This window comes from Acomys minous, assembly GCF_964271855.1.
Source record: "Acomys minous genome assembly, chromosome: 19".
Lineage (NCBI taxonomy): Eukaryota > Metazoa > Chordata > Mammalia > Rodentia > Muridae > Acomys > Acomys minous.
In genome coordinates this window covers 66,312,353-66,328,290 of record NC_140499.1, presented here as the reverse complement: position 1 = coordinate 66,328,290, position 15,938 = coordinate 66,312,353, and the positions used below count along the sequence as shown (strand labels likewise).

The 15,938-nt window shown below is 50.5% G+C and overlaps 2 protein-coding genes across 6 annotated transcripts; one reads left to right on the top strand and one right to left on the bottom strand.

Moving 5' to 3' along the window:
• Positions 1-134: 134 nt before the first annotated feature.
• APH1A (aph-1 homolog A, gamma-secretase subunit) lies at positions 135-3,680 on the bottom strand. Its single transcript, XM_084769613.1, has 7 exons — positions 3,321-3,680; positions 2,599-2,769; positions 2,409-2,482; positions 2,044-2,166; positions 1,807-1,934; positions 1,308-1,431; positions 135-965 (listed from the first exon to the last, which is right to left on the bottom strand). The coding sequence occupies exons 1-7, from the start codon at positions 3,431-3,433 to the stop codon at positions 901-903; spliced, it is 798 nt and encodes a 265-aa protein (XP_084625739.1). The 5' UTR covers positions 3,434-3,680; the 3' UTR covers positions 135-900.
• Positions 3,681-6,617: 2,937 nt separating this feature from the next.
• Positions 6,618-15,417, top strand: LOC311590529 (uncharacterized protein C1orf54 homolog). 5 transcript variants are annotated; one of them, XM_084769621.1, is made up of 7 exons: positions 6,618-6,690; positions 6,915-6,971; positions 9,559-9,648; positions 10,874-10,932; positions 11,574-11,738; positions 14,260-14,361; positions 15,339-15,417. In XM_084769621.1, the coding sequence occupies exons 1-6, from the start codon at positions 6,633-6,635 to the stop codon at positions 14,356-14,358; spliced, it is 528 nt and encodes a 175-aa protein (XP_084625747.1). In that variant the 5' UTR covers positions 6,618-6,632; the 3' UTR covers positions 14,359-14,361; positions 15,339-15,417. The 5 variants fall into 5 exon arrangements, with proteins under 5 accessions (XP_084625747.1, XP_084625746.1, XP_084625745.1 ...); XM_084769620.1 differs by having other exon boundaries at positions 6,651-6,971; positions 14,263-14,361; XM_084769619.1 differs by having other exon boundaries at positions 6,653-6,971.
• Positions 15,418-15,938: the final 521 nt, after the last annotated feature.

Genomic DNA, 15,938 nt, shown 5'->3' with positions numbered 1-15,938 from the left:
TTTCACAAGTTAAACCACCAGCCGATGCTTCTGTCATCACACCAAAGCTCCCAACGGGGAACATCAGCTGCCAGAGCCACCAGGAGCTAGAAATCCCAATCCATTATCCCCTCTCTTAAGAGCCAAGTTCCCCCACAATTATAAAGTCCTTTTTATTAGTCAAATCACAGTCACCTTGATTAGAAGGATGGGACATCCCATCCTTGGCAGAAAAATGATACAGTGATAGAAAACCCCTACCCCACCCCACCCCAATTAAAAACTAGAAAAATGTCTGCCCTCGGCCTGCGCCGCCATGGTTGTCTGACTCCTCCAGGGGCACTGCCACGGAGGGGCCAACCTCCGCAGCACCCTCCACTTCACCTTGGGGAAAGGAGGGATGCTGAGGTCATGGACGTCACAACACTCTTTCCAGTGGTACCAGTTCGCAAACATGCACTTCCTTCCTTTTCCCCAGGGCCTGGGACCAAGGGGAAAATGAGATGGAAATGAGCCATGATCAGCAGTTTCAGGAGCAAAAATACAGCCTACAGAGGCTGGGAGGTCCCAACATACCCCACACACACTTAAAAAAACCAAAACAAATACAGCCTACAGAGGAGGCTAGGGGGTCCCAACATATCCCCCACACACACTTTTTTAAAAAGGCATTTTGGGGTCTTTTATCATACCAAAAAATGGTTCCTTTCAGACCTGAGAAAAAGACCAAGCTGTCCAGTCTGGGCAGGAGACACTGGGCAACTGGACTCGTCTGCCCCTGAGCCTCCACTAACTTCATCTCCAGGGCTAAACTAGGTCCCTTTTCTTGGCCACCTGCACTGTCCAGAACTGGAGATGGAGAAACACAGGACGAGGAGATCGGGAGGGCACCCCAGGCCCTGGGGTCCCCCCCATGTTCCCTCAGTCCTCGGGTGGGATGCGCAGGGCAGAGTACACCATCACCCGACTGTCCTCCTGCCGTCGGCCTGCAGAGGGGAAGCGGGGTGAGTCGTGGGCAGGGTGAGGGCAGAGCACTGACACATGGGGAGACCTGGACAACAGGGGGGGGTCCCCAGGTGGTGGGGAGAAATGCAGGTTCAAACCCACCAGTCCCTGACGGGCTGCACCCAGGCCGCTCCTGACAAAGCTTAGAGACTACAGGTCACAAATGGACAACGCCAGACCCGGAAGGAAGCGGGATACATCGGCGAGGAGACGGAGGAGAATGTGGACAATGGACCCGGGCTGGGGCTGGGTTCAGTCATGGGCAGTGGACAGGCAGATGGGATCTGTCGGGCGGGCGAGCAGTCCAGGTAGTCAGTCCTTACACGAAAGGCTGAGCTGGATACTCCGGAGGGAGCCCCCGGCTGTGACGAATGCCCAGAGCCCCATGGAGACAGTGACTGCATAGATGGGCAGCAGGCTGGCCTCATACCACGGGTTCAGGAATGTCTGAGGACGAGGACAGAAGAGCAGTTAGGTCCTCCCCTCACCCAACCCCTCTGTCACTCTGTCCCTCTGACCCGACCTCCGCAGACACCATACTCGGACTCCCAGGCCTCTCTTCAAAGCACCGACATCTTACAGCTAAGGGGACTTGTGATTTCAGATCCCCTCAACATTTCGGCTCCTCCTATGCACCCCAGGCTTTCTGCGGTCAGCCCACTCCTCCCCACAGCAGGTGGCCTAACCACTGCTAAGGTGACAGAGCTCACCTTTCTGCCGCCACCCAAGGTAAGGTAAGAACAAGAGGTGAGAACACATATCCTGTCCCGCTTGTCGCTGTCAAACGTGTTCTCCCTGACTCAGGCCCCGTCTCCCACTCACCAGTCCTGATGTCAGAAGGTGACTCCCAACTACCAGGCCCAGAGCCCAGTACCGTCTCCTCTCACAGGCATCAAAGAACACAACTCCCCAAAAGGTATGGAGTAGGATAAGGGCCGCTGTCAGGAAGGCTGCAGGGGGAGAGACAGGGGAGAGGAGGAGGTGCATGCCTGACCTGCTCCCAGCCTCCTGAGATGCTGGGCCAGGGAAGTGCAGGGCAGAAAGGCAAGGCCGCCTTACCTGAAGTCAGGAAGTAATAGGGCGAGTCGCCATGGATCCCAACCACACCTGGCCCGAGTGCGTCAGCCAAAATATTGATAACAGAGAAGACACCACTGATGACACCGAAGGACAGACCAGAAACTGAGGGGAGGGGGGGAGGGAGGGAGGCTCTCATGAACATCCAAGGTCACCACAGCCCCCATCATCAGTACCTTACTCCCCACGCCCGGTGAAAATGCTCCCATAGCTACTCTCCCTCCGGACTGCCTCTCCTTGGAAGTCAAGTATGAAGAAGGACACTTAGTACATACGAGTGTTTTGGTTACCCAGAAAGGGAGGGGGTGTCCAAGTCCCCCCTCTGGCCCCTCTCCCTTGGCTCTCACCATAGGCCATCTGTCGGATGGAGATGGGAGATCTTCCGTCCTCGCTCAATGACGCTAAGCCCTCATCTGCCTTCCTGGGGTAGGCGAGAGGAGAACATAAGGAAGGGCTGGCCCACCATGCAACCAAGGGCTAGCCTAGTGCACACCACTGTCCCCTCTCCCGTCCAGACCACCCACCCCTCGTCCTTACTTAAGGAGCTTGTAGTAGGCAAAACGGAACACTTCCTGTAGAAGGACAGAAACAGCAGCACCAAAAATCAGGAGGCCATACTGGAGCCGGGCATCTGATCGGTCTGTCACATGGACCAGGATGAACCAGACCACAGAGGCCAAGAGCAGGGATACCAGCCAGAAAAAGGCTCTGAGGAAATACAAGGGCAATGAGACAGGCAAAGGCAGGGGCAGCCAGAAACGCCGAGGAGGGGAGCCAGCCAAGGCTGCAGTCTAAAAAAAGTGGAAGTTGGGACTTCCGGATGGTCAGGGAGACAGGGACCAGATTAGGATAAGTCTCCAACAGACTCGACTGTGGGAGTCCGATAGCGGCAGAAGCGGTAGAAATCAGTCTTCGGTGAGATGAGAGTCAAAGTGTGTGGGCACGGACGGACGGCAAGGGATCCATTCCTGGATCCTCGGCTGGCCGAGGTCAGCACAGCCCCGTCTCGGCCTTGGGCCCTTCTCTGACGCTGCCCGGAGGACTACAGGAGGAATCTGAAACCCCTGGAAGGCGGAAGCCAACGGGGGGTGGAATTCGCCCAGACCATAGATCTGACCCTGTCCCAACCTTTCCCTACTTCTGTCCTCGCCCCCGCGCGCCCCAGCTCAGGCTCCCGAGCTCGCCCCACTTCCTCCACCCCTTTTCTGCATCTCCTTCTTTACGTTTGGCCTGATCTTCTCCACCCCTCGCCCACTCACCCCGCGACCAGGATGATAACCCGAAGCGGGTCTCCAGCCACAGTGATCAGGAAAAGGGCGAAGGCCGGGCCGAACGCGACGAATGTGCACCCGAAAAACACGGCAGCCCCCATGACTGGGCAGCTGGGGGAGGGAGGGAGCCCCAGCCAAGGGAGGCGGATGGGAGCAGCGCCCCGCCGGGGGAAGATCCGTGTGGGGCGGCAACGCAACCCCACGAGGGGCGCGGTGCAATGTCACCCCCGGACCCCGGGGAAGGGGAAGGGGAAGGGGGGGGAACCGAAACCCGGGACGAAGGTCCTCCCGACCTCGTCTACGGAAGCCGAAGAGGGAACAACCCCCGGTCGCTGCCCCATGGCCAACTCCCATCTAATCCCCACCCCCGGAAGGCCAATTGAATCCTTGGAGGGGCGGAACTGCAGAGGCGGGGTCGTGGCAACAAGTCCTTCTGGGAGTTGTAGTCTCCCCTCTTGGTGCTGGGCGTGGCTCCAGAGGAGTGGCGCCCGGACCGAGCCCAATCAGGACAAGGATTCCTCGGTTCGCTAGCGCCTTGGCTGTGATTTTCTTTCTTTACCCATGAAGGGTGATAATCAAGCTACCTATTTCTAGAAGAGCCTGGCGGGGAAAGATCCTGTTTGAGTCTAGAGACAAATTCAAAAAATAATAATAATAACAACAAAAGAGCACAGGATGGGCTTGTAGGAAGATAGGGACGGACATTGTTCTTACTTGAATAAGAGGAAATGACCCAGAGCCATACCCTAAGGAATCAAAATTGGGCTTAAAGGCGGGAGCTCGTTGTGAGCAGCCTGGTATAGGAATTTTTATGTAGTACAGCTTGTCTCAAACGAAACCGTTCGCCTGTGTTCTGCAGTGGCAGAATGAGAGAAGTAAGAGGAGCCGGGAGAGAAAAGTTAGCAAAATGTTTAAAAGGAATGGGGACCGAGGGGAAATGACAGCCCCCACACCAAGCCGCTTAGTTCCTTTGATGTCATACATCCTCTGTTTATAGTCTGAAAAGTAAACTTGAGTGATGTCTTTTTCCTCAAGCTGGGGAGAGGGATTTCACATTAGAATGAGCCACATTTTTACGAGAACAGATTGCTACCCAAGCAAAAGAATCCTATTATGGGATCCGACCTGGACAATTGGTTCTGGGAGTATATTCTAAGCAACAACAAGCTACAGACATTTTTTTTTAAGCTAACCAGGCTTCCTGGTTATGATTTATGATTTAATGCATGTGTGCCACTCACAGGGCTGTTGTACATTTTTTGTTGTTATATTTTATTTTAAACACTTTGATTTTATTTTTGTTTTGTTTTGTTTTGCGGGGTGGGGGGGGAGGTTGAGACAGGGTGTCTCTGTATAGCCTTGGCTGTCCCAGACTCACTCTGTAGACCAGGCTGGCCCCGGGGAACTCACAGTGATCTGCCTGCCTCTGCTTCCCAAGTGCTGGGACTAAAGGCGTGGGCCACCACGCCCGGCTTGTTTTATTTTCAAAACAGGGTTTCTTTGTATAACCTTGGCTGTCTTGGACTTTCTTTGTAGACCAGGCTGGCCTCAAACGCACAGAGATCTGCCTGCCTCTGCCTCCAGAGTGCTGGGATGAAAGGTGTGCGCCACCACCCACGCCCACCTGGCCTGTGTTACACTTTTTCCTCCCTGTAAATTATTGGGGAGGTAAGCTGGGGAGGGGGGTGATGGGGAAACAGGTTTTTGAAAAAAGTCACCAGGTACATCTTTTCCTCAAAGTTAGGTGGCCAATGTTCAAGATTCTGTGTGAGTCCTGCTTCTGAGTTCAACAGGCTGGTGATTTAAGCCGACTTTCCTTTCTCTGTGGGTTGTTAGCAGTTGTCCTGTCTGCAACCTGTCCTGGGAGTGGTAGTTCCGCACACGCTAGCCGTGTCCAAGGGACTCTTTAGATGCTGAGCAAGTATTTAGTAAGCATGTGGGGTTTTGGTTTCTTTTTGTTTTTGTTTTGATATTTATTTTATGTGTGTGGGTGTTTGTGTCATGCATGTCTGTGCAACATATATGTGCTTGTTGCCCTGGGAGGCCAAAAGAGGGCATCAGATGCCCAGAGCAAGAGTTACAGATGACTGTGATCCACCATGTGGGTGCTGGGAGTGGAACCCTGGTCTACCAGAAGAGCAGCCAGTGCTCTTAACCACTGAGCCGTCCCTCCAGCTCCTGGTTTTGTGTTTTTGTTTTTGATTTATTTATTTATTTTTGAGATATAGTCTCTCTTCGTAGCCCTGGCTGTCTTGTAACTAACTATGTAGAGCAAACTCGTCTCAAACTCTCACAGGTCGACCTGCCTCTTCATGGCAAGTGCTGGGATTAAGGGCGGTGACGGTGTATTGGTTTTTAATTTTCTTGTCTGTGAGGTCTCAATTGCCTAACAGACTAGCCTTAGCTCGTTGTGCCCAATAAATATGCTGCTGCCTCTAAATTGAACTGAATGAAAACAGGACGCAGAAGCAGACAGAATGTGATAAGGAACGTGCCATGTGTCTGAAAGTGGAAGATGGGCATGGCGCCCAGCAGAGCACAGCATCTGCTTCCTCTCTTCTTCCATCCTGTTTCCAAGAAGGTGGGGGGAGGGGTGATCAGGATCAACACAGTGGAGAGAAGAGGACCGGCCTTGGCTGTGCGAGGGCGTGCAGTAAAGAAACTGGCGACATGACCACTCCATGGTTTGGCTAAGGTGTTGTTAAGAGAGAGGACAGCCAGGTGTATCTGGAAGAGTTCAGAGCAGAGAAGAGAGAGAGAGAGAGAGAGAGAGAGAGAGAGAGAGAGAGAGAGAGAGAGAGAGACTAGCTGTGCCCACGGCCCTCTGCAGGAGAGTAGCTGCGGATGAGGACTGAGTGCACATAGTCAGACTTGCAAAAGCCAACAACAGAGAGAATAGCTGGGCTATAAGAAGGGTGAGTATGGGGCGCACCTGTAATCCCAGCACTCGGGAGGCAGAGGCAGGAGGATCGCTGTGAGTTCGAGGCCAGCCTGGTCTACAAAGCGAGTCCAGGACAGCCAAGGCTACACAGAGAAACCCTGTCTCGGAAAAACAACAACAAAACAAACAAAGATACTTGAGGAAGCCTGCGTGCCGGCTGAGCTTTGATATACTCATGGGCGCCCCAGGTAACCATTGTGCCAGAGGTGAAGGAAATGACGCCATGTGGCCAAGGGGAGCCAGCCTCGCAAGGTCCAAAGGAATGCTGGTTTGTTTATTTGTTTGTTTGTTTTTGGAACGCTGGTTTTTAATCTAACTCCCAGAAATACTTATGTAGTTCAGGCTGAGCTCATTTCTGGATGTATGGACTGCCTTTTGAAGGTTGGGGAATTAGAGTTTCCTTTGGATCTGACAGTGGTGAGGTGTTTTGTTTTGTTTTGTTTTGTTTTGCTTTGCTTTGCTGTGTTTTCTCCCCCAAGGCCGGTCAGAGTTTTATCAGCAGCAACGCAGGAGGAAATTTGGGAGTCCAACAATGGTCCATAAACATTCCTCTCATCCCCCAGCCAAGACAGGCGGAGAAGAGGCACAGTTTATTTACAGTCTGAAAGAAGCCCTCACCCGCTCCTCTGTCTTTCCCACAGTGATAGAGGAGCTCACATTTCCCTCGGAGGAAGAAAAAGCAATCCTGCATGCCAACCGTGAGTTAAGGACTGCGAAAGGGAAGGTGAATTTTGGGGAAGGTTGAGAGTAAACTCTGATCCCAGCAGTGGAAGTCCCGAGTGGACCCAATCCAAGGCTCTGGGCTCCCCAGGAGTAATGAGTTTAGCATCCATCACACAGGTTTGCCGGTCAGTCCAACAGCTGTGGTACAGATCTACTGGCTGAGTAGGCGGAGAGTTCTGCCCCCTGGGAGAAGAATCATCCAGCTCCTTCCCAGCTTCACTGCAGGGAGGGGTTGTGGGGGGGGGGAGGCGGGGTGAGTGTGTGGTGGGAAACAGTGCAATTTCCTTTTGACTCTCACAACGATAGTGCAAACCCCAGAATGGATGTCCTCTTTATAGCCTTGCTTGCTGTGCCACTCATCCTGGGTAAGTCTACTTCTGACCCCGAGCTTTTGTACCAGGCCTTTTGTCATAAATGGAATCAGAAATAAAGATATAAAGAGAAGGTTAAGTGGGCATTTCAGCGGGGAGGGGCAGTGCTTTCTCAGCTGCTGGAGTCCAAGGTTGGAAGCAGAGCAGAGATCTGGAAGGTGGAGCCAGGAAGTCAAAGGCAGAGCAAAGCTGAGGAGAAGTCTTGTCCAAGAGAAGGCAGATGGGGGATGGAGCCCTAGAGAGAATTCCTTCAGCGATCCAGCGATCGATCCTGAACTCAGATTTCTGTTTCTGTCACCACAAGGCTGAACAGAAGAGTAAGGCTCGGTGAAGGAGGGAGGTGGGGCTCTTGGAAGTCCAGGGAGGGAGAGGAGCCGGAGTACCTCCTTCCCACAAAGGAGAAGGGAAAAAAAAATAAATAAATAAAACCTTCTGTTAGGGAAGACATAGGTGTGAGAGGCAAGCCTGATGGCACATGCTCGCCCAGCTCTTGGGACATGGAGAGGAAAGGGCCAAAAATTAAAGGCTATCCTTGACTACATAGTGAGTTCCTGTCTAGCCCCCAAAGAAATAATAACCCCTCACCCGGGGCACGGTGGCCCCCGGCTTTAGTCCCAGCACTCTGGAGCAGGCAGGCAGATCTGTGAGTTTGAGGCCAGCGTGGTCTACAAAGCAAATTCCAGGGCAGCCAGGGCTCCATAGAGAAGCCCTGCCTCAAAAACAAGTAAATAAATAAATACCCCCTGAACCAAAAACAAAAAACCCAACAACCAAGCTTGGTAGGGTGGCTCACTCCTTTAATCCCAGCACTCTCCAAGAGGCAGAAACAGGAAGACCCCTGTGACTTCTAGGCTACTTTACAAAATCAGTTCTTGGCTGGCTAGGGATACATAGCAAACTATGTCTTAAAAAAAAAAAAAAGACAACTATAAATTGGCATGGGGAAACAGACTGCCTTCAGGGACGGTATCGCCCACGGGTAGCTCGGCTCCTTCCCCTTTGTCCTCTAGCCCAACAGGTATATCTTGCTGTCCCTTCGGCTTTAAGTCCTGTGTCCTTACTGTGGGGCTGGAGGGGTGTGTCGCGCTCTGGGTTCAGTTAAGTCACACATTGCTGGTTTGGGGAGGGAAGAAAAAGAGGGTGACAGTCCAGCTGGCTCATTTTGAGGAAGGTGATAGAAGGAGGCTTATAGGCTTTGATTTTTTTTCTTTTTTAAGATTTATTTATTTATTACATATACATGTGTGCCTGCACACCAGACCTTATTATAGTGGTTGTGAGCCATGGTTGCCAGGAATTGAACTCGGGACCTCTGGAGGAGCCATCTCTCCAGCCCAGGCGTTGATTTTTTTAAAAACACGATTTATTTATTATATATACAGGGTTTTGCCTGCATATATACTTGAACACTAGAAGAGGGCACCAGATCTTATTATAGATGGCTGTGAGCTACCATGTGGTTGCTGGGAATTGAACTCAGGACCTCTGGAGGAGCAGACAGTGCTCTTAACCTCTGAGCCACCTCTCCAGCCCACATAACCGAGGTTTTGGGGTTTTTTTTGTTTTGTTTTGTTTTGTTTTGTTTTGTTTTGAGACAGGGTTTCTCTGTGTAGCCCTGGCTGTCCTGGACTCACTTTGTAGACCAGGCTGGCCTCGAACTCACAGTGATTCACCTGCCTCTGCCTCCCGAGTGCTGGGAGTAAAGGCGCCACCACACCTGGCTCCCACTTTTCCCCCCAAAGATTTATTTATTATATAGTGTTCTGTTTGCATGTATGCCTACATACCAGAAGAGGGCACCAGATCTTATTATAGATGGTTGTGAGCCACCATGTCATTGCTGGGAATTGAACCTCTGGAAGAGCAGCCAGTGCTCTTAACCTCTGAGCCATCTCTCCAGCCCCTTGCCTTCCACTTTTAAAGAGTTTACATTTCCCTTGGAGCTTCTGTCCTGGGAGTTGTGCACTGAAAGCAGAGTACTGGCCTCACTGAAGCGGGGAGCCAGGAGACTTGGGCAGGCTTAGAGGTTCCGAGGCAAGGAGACCTCTCCACAGGAGGCAGGAAGGAGAGCAGGGAGATCTGAAATCAACTCCATGTGTGCGGTTGCTAAGGAGCTCCAGATGCTCAGCTCCATGTGTGTGGTTGCTAAGGAGCTCCAGATGCTTTTGACCTGTAACTCTTGTCCCCGCAGGGCAGGAATACGACCAGGCTGACGAAGAGCTGGACGAGAGTGATTATTACCAAGTGGCATATTATTATTACACAGTGACCCACAACTATGGTGCGTATGTGACGTGGGGTAGAGAGAGATTTGGGGACCGCTTAGTTCCAAGATCACCCCTTCACTTGGCGACACAAGAGCAGGATCGACCAAATGTTGCTTATGAACAAAACCTATCAAGACTCTTGGTATTATTTCTCAAGCTCATGATTTTTTTGGGGGGTCGGAGAGGAAAAAGTAAGAACTTTATGTGTAATAGTATTTAGTGAGTATGTCTGTGCATCATGGGTGTGCCTGGTGTCCGCAGAGGTCAGACTAGAGCACTGGATCCTCAGGCACTGGAGCTGCAGATGGTCTTGAGCTAACGGGTGGTTACTGGGAACTGAGCCTGGGTCTTCTGAAGGAGCAGCCGGTTCTCTTAACCACTGAGCCATCTCTCCAGACCCTAAGCTCACTATGTTTTTATTCTTGGGGAAAATAGTTGGGACAATTTGAAATTTTTCCAATTTGTAAATTATTTTATATACTAGATTAACAGTATAAATCTGCCGGGCGTGGTGGCGCACACCTTTAATCCTAGCACTCGGGAGGCAGAGGCAGGAGGATCGCTGTGAGTTCGAGGCCTGCCTGGTCTACAAAGTGAGTCCAGGATGGCCAAAGCTACACAGAGAAACCCTGTCTCGAAAAAACAAAACAAAACAAAAACAGTATAAATCCATACACATTCGCAGATGTTTAAAAAAAAAAAGATTGTTTTCATTATTGTTTTCAATTATGCGTGTGCAGAGAGGTGTGTCTTGTATGAGAGTGCAGGTGTCCGATGCCGCTGGTGCTGGAGTTAGGAGGGGCTGAGAGCCGCTAGGTGTGGAAACTCAACTCAGGTCCTCTGAACGAGCACTCCGTGTTCTTAACTGCTAAGCCAGCTCGCCAGCTCTAATTCACAAGCATTTTAACACTAGCGCTAACTAGAAGTAGATTTGTACCAATGCATGTTGCAGCGAGGTTGGCTGAGGTATTCTCAGCACGAGGCCTCTTCCCCTCATTCCTGTTTCTTTCTTTCTTTCTTTTTTTTTTTTTAAATATATTTATTTATTTACTTATTCATGTGAGTGTTCTATTTGCATGTATGACAGAAGAGGGCACCAAACCCCATTATAGATGGCTGTGAGCCACCATGTGGTTGCTGGGAATTGAACTCAGGACCTCTGGAAGAGCAGCCAGTGCTCTTAACCACTGAGCCATCTCTCCAGCCCCCTCCTGTTTCTTTCTTTTTTCTCCTCTCCAGATGACTTTAATGTAAACTTCACTGTTGACTACTCTGTGTTTGAGTCAGAGGATAGATTGGTGAGTGCCTTTTCTACCTAAGAGGGTCAGGCAAACAGAAACTGGGAGGTGCTAAAAATGGGGCTAAGTGTGGTAGTCCAGTCCTATAATCCCAGCATTTGGGAGGTGGCGGAGGCAGGAGGATTACCATGGGTTGAAGGTCAGCCTGGTCTTATATAGCAAGTTCCAGTCCAACCAGGACTATATAATATGACCATCTCAAGGGAAAAAAAACAAAAAAGAAATCTGATAGAGCCAGGTGGCGGCGGCGCTTGCCTTTAATCCCAGCACTCAGGGAGGCAGAGGCAGGCAGATCTCTGTGAGTTCAAGGCCAGCCTGGTCTACAGAGTGAGTTCTAGGACAGCCAAGGCTGTAACAGAGAGACCCTGTTTTGAAAACAAAACAAAAAAAAACTACAGCTGGGAGAGGAGCTCAGAGCCCAGTCGGCTTCCTAACACTCAAAGGAAGCGCAGTCAAGGGACTCGTCAAGCGGAACGTGGACACCATCCATGCTAGCACCAGGCACGGACAACCCCTCGGCTTGGGTTTTAGTCCCCGTGGGGTTGGAGTGTGTAGGGAAAGATGGCGACTCTAACCAGAGCATCCGTGGGGACGTTGGGTGGAAGAAGTGATAAGCTGTTCCTCAACTCGACCGAGGGCAGAGCAAGCTGAGTAAGGAGGTGACGACGGGAGCAGCAGAGACCACCCTCAGTCCCCACACAGAACCCGTGGACCATCAGAACCCTGCAACCACACAACCAGTGACAACAACAGAACCAATGACGACAACAAAACCAGTGACGACGGAACGAGGGACAACGGAGCCGGTGAGTCGAATGCGGACCAAGGAGGAGGGCAGTGCTGTGACATCTCTTACCCAGACAGATCCCAGCACTGGTGGCCTAAAGCGAACAGAGGGCAGGTCTGGGTGGAGAGGAGAAGCCAAGTGTTTAACTGATGCTTCCACGAAGGTATTCTAGTTTGCTTTTCTTTTGCTGTAATAAAACATTGATAAAACCAACTTGGGAGCGCACGCCTTGAATCCCGGCACTCGGGAGGCAGAGGCAGGCGGATCGCTGTGAGTTCGAGGCCAGCCTGGTCTACAACGCGAGTCCAGGACAGCCAGGGCTACACAAAGAAACCCTGTCTCGAAAAACAAAACAAAACAAAAAGTCGTTGGTAGAAAAGAAGCAGGAACAAACAGCTATTTTTGGTGACTGTGGTATGACAAAAGGGAAGTCTGCAGAGGGGAACAGTATATGAATCTGAAAAAAAAATGTACAGGGGTTGGGCCGCACAGGAAATTCAAGAATTAAGTTTTCGCCATGTGGGGTTGGTGGGGGACAGGAGGCTTTCTTGCAGGAGAGGGTTATGAGGAGAAAAACTCTGAACAGGCCATCCATGAGGATCCTGGATGGAACTGAGACCAGCCTGAGTGACATCATAAGACTCTATGTAAAAAAAAAAGAAAAGAGCCGGGCATGGTGGTGCATGCCTGTAATCCCAGCACTGGGTGGGGGGGGGAGGCAGGCAGATCGCTGTGAGTTCATGGCCATCCTGGTCTACAAAGTGACTCCAGGACATCCAAGGCTAACACTGAGAGACCTTGTCTCAAAAAACCAAAAAAAAAAAAAAAAAAAAGAAAGAAAGAAAGAAAGAAAAGAAATTGGCTGGGCATGGTAGCACATGCCTTAAATCCCAGCAGCCTAGAGGCACCGGCAGGCGGACCTCTGTGAGTTCAAGGCCAGCCTGGTATATACATCAAGTTCCAGGACAGCCAAGGCTACAACAGACTTTGTCTTAGAAAACTTTTGAGCAGTGAGATGGCTTCTCAAACAGAGGCACTCGCTGGCAAGTTTGAGGACCTCACCCAGGTTTGGTCCCTGAGACCTGCTTGGTAAAAGAACAGAAGAGATTCCAAGAGTTAGCCTTTGACCTCCACACATGTAACACCCCATGCCCTTCCACCTAAATAAATAAATGTAAAATAAAATTGGACAAGGCCAATCTTTGCTTAGCGACATTGTATACATCAGAGTCTGAGATTTCTGGCTGGACTATGGAATCAAAATTTAGGAAACTCTTCATCTGACTGTATATCTAAGACGCAGTAGTGGGAAATTGTCCCAGCTCAGAAGACCTGCTAAAGGGCTGCGCTAAGAAAGTAGCGGTATATACTGAGAGAGAGAAAAAGTAACGTTAGAATAAAATGCCTCCCTTCCGGGACAGTCTTATAAACCAGGAGAGTTAGAGTAACTCACAGACTTTAATCACGGCTGGAGGGGACCAGTGAGATGGCGAAGACGTCTGCCAGCACGCGCTCGGGAGGCAGAGGCAGGCGGCTCGCTGTGAGCTCGAGGCCAGCCAGGGCTACACAAGAGAAACTGAATAAAATCTAATGAACATGTTTGGGAAAATGGTTGTGACTAGACTGGCAGCCAGAGCGGCTTAGGAGGGAAATGACACAGTGCACAGTCCTGTGTGGGTCAGTAGATCGGGAGTAGAGACCTAAGGGCAAAGGTACAGCTGGGAAAGTAGAAAGGGCCAGTGACTAAGTCAGTGGAGGAAGAGAAGTCAGCCAAGGAAATGGAGGATGCAGGCGGAGAGCCAAGTTTGAGTTACAGGGACTGGAAGAGAAAGCTTGATATAGTCAAGCAAAAGCCAGCGAAAGCCTACAGAGAAGGAGCCATGGGTGCCCCCAAGGGTGCAGTGTGAGTCATTAAGAGAAAGTTAGTGAGGAAGAGTGAGTACAGTGTGCAAGGCTGGGTGTGGTATTCAAGACTGCAAAGGCAGAGGCCTGCCTGGGGTGTAAGTAAACCTATGTCAAGAATGAGGAAGCCCTTGTGGTGGCACACGCCTTTAATCCCAGCGCTCGGGAGGCAGAGGCAGGCGGATCGCTGTGAGTTTGAGGCCAGCCTGGTCTACACAGCGAGTCCAGCACAGCCAGGTCTACACAGAGAGACCCTGTCAGACTTCTGCTTGCCAATCCTCCCATTTGTGTTCAACCACATCCAGCTACTCCACATTTTAAAATTTGGAGCATAGAAGGCAAGCCGCTCTTACGCCCAGGAACAAAGTCCGGTTTATAACCCCTCAAAGCACCCAGCACAGTGATGACTAGCGCAATGTCATGCACACAAAAGGTAAAACACTCAATGTCATCAGAATTGTGGCCTCCCAAATAGGAAGAGGTCTTACTGTGATGGGGGGAGGGGCCAATCTCCTTTGAGACCAGAGGTAAGGAAGAAAGGGGTTAGTGTAAAGAGGTCTTTCTGGAGGGGGAGCAGGGACTGCTGGGAAGGGTGTCAATGGCTTACTCTGTGTGTGTGTGTGTGTTGGGTGTTTTAGCAGAGTCCGGAACAGAATGATGCCATGTCCAGTCTGCAGAGTTCTCTGTCCTGTCTTCTGCTAGGGACCCTCCTTCAAGGTGGAATGCATTTTATATAGAAGGTAAGAGGGCAGCCGCCAGCCACTGGCCTTGGTGGGGGTGCTGGGAAGTAATTATTTTTTTAAAGGATTTTTAATTAGTTTTTATTTTATGTACATTGGTGTCCTGCCTGCATGTATGTCTGTGAGGACGTTGGATCCAGAAGAGGAATTACAGACAGTTCTGAGAGCTGCCATGTGGGTGCTGGGAATTAAACCTCATCCTCTGGAAGAACAGCCAGCTCTCTTAACTGCTGAGCCATCTCTCTAGCTCCAGAAAATAACTCTTACCTGGGCAGTTCTCATAAGCTTAAGGAAGCAGGATCAAATTTAGAACTATCTAAGTATCTGATCTTGAAGAAATGTGGAAGATGTTGAAACAAAGGCTTTTGTAATGTCATTTTTTGGGGGGGTGGTATCTGGGGGGGACTTTCAAGACCTCCTAGGAGAGAGGCAGGCTGGATGGAGAAGGCTTTTCCAGACTCCTCACAAGCCTGGAAAAATCAGAGCCGGTTACATTCTGGCCAGGTCTGAAGTTATAGCAGGTGCCAGAGGTCAAAATGGGTGTGTCCTACAACCCTGTGGGTGTGTCCTACAACCCTGTGGGTGTGTCCTACAACCCTGTGGAGGCGAGAGGCAAAGTTCAGAGGAGGAGGAAGGAGGCATAAAGGGGCACATCTTCCTCAACAAATAGAACAGAGAAATCCTCCTTAGAACATGACGTCTGTGGAGTTCACCTAGAGATAGCTGGGAGCAAGGCGACGCCTCGGCTTCCTGCTCTTGTTGTATTTACTGTCTTTAATTATGCGTATGTGCAGGGGAGGTGTATTTTCACAGGAGTCTGGGTGCTTCGGAGGCCAGAGGCCCTGGGAGTTTGCGACCCACCTGGCATCAGTGCTGGGAACTGAACTTAGCTCTTACGTAAAAGCAGTGTGTCCTCTGACACTGAGCCAGCCACCCTGATCCTGTTTTTTATTCTCCCCCCCCCCCCCCATCCCCAGGTGAGAGAAGGCTGCTGTGATTCCTCGGACTAGAGTCTGGCAAGAATTTGGATGAAAAATAAAGCATTACTTTTGTCTACTTCTTAACGAGAGTCTTTTCTAAAGGCAACACTGACACCCAAACCAAGACTTGGGGGCATGAATGGCAGATCAGAAAGAGAATTAGAAGCCAGGGTAGGTGGCCCACAGCTTTAATCCGAGCACTCGGGGTGGAGGTGGTGTGTAGGGGCTGCTCCGAGTTCGAGGCCAGCCTGGTCTGTAAAGTGAGTTCCAGGGCAGCCAGGGCTACACAGAGAAACTTAACTGTTGAATTAGTTATCAATCAACTAGAAGGAATTGTGTGTGTTTGGGGAAAAAGAGTGCTGAGACTTAATTTAGAAATCCTTTTTCTTTCTTTCTTTTTTTAAATTTAAATAACCACATTGCTATTACAAGTAAAAAGTATTAGAATTTATTTAAAATAATCACGCATTCTCCAAACCATGACTTATATATCCCTGTCTAACTTTTCTTTCAGTAACATTATGCGGGTGGAGGGGGGGAGCCGGGGTGGAATCCGACCCCAATCGGAACTAGAGCGCCCCCTCGCGATCCCTCTGT

What these genes read in the sequence shown, in the direction of transcription:
- APH1A (XM_084769613.1), bottom strand. Translation starts at nt 3,433, where the DNA reads ATGGGGGCTGCCGTGTTTTTCGGGTGCACATTCGTCGCGTTCGGCCCG. An exon ending in GTTATCATCCTGGTCGCGGG is followed by an intron (nt 2,770 to 3,320) that starts GTGAGTGGGCGA and finishes GTATTTCCTCAG; the next exon opens with AGCCTTTTTCTGGCTGGTAT. An exon ending in ACCTTCTGACATCAGGACTG is followed by an intron (nt 1,432 to 1,806) that starts GTGAGTGGGAGA and finishes CCTCGTCCTCAG; the next exon opens with ACATTCCTGAACCCGTGGTA.
- LOC311590529 (XM_084769619.1), top strand. Translation starts at nt 6,806, where the DNA reads ATGGTCCATAAACATTCCTCTCATCCCCCAGCCAAGACAGGCGGAGAA. An exon ending in AGCAATCCTGCATGCCAACC is followed by an intron (nt 6,972 to 9,558) that starts GTGAGTTAAGGA and finishes TTGTCCCCGCAG; the next exon opens with GGCAGGAATACGACCAGGCT. An exon ending in CACAGTGACCCACAACTATG is followed by an intron (nt 9,649 to 10,873) that starts GTGCGTATGTGA and finishes TCTCCTCTCCAG; the next exon opens with ATGACTTTAATGTAAACTTC.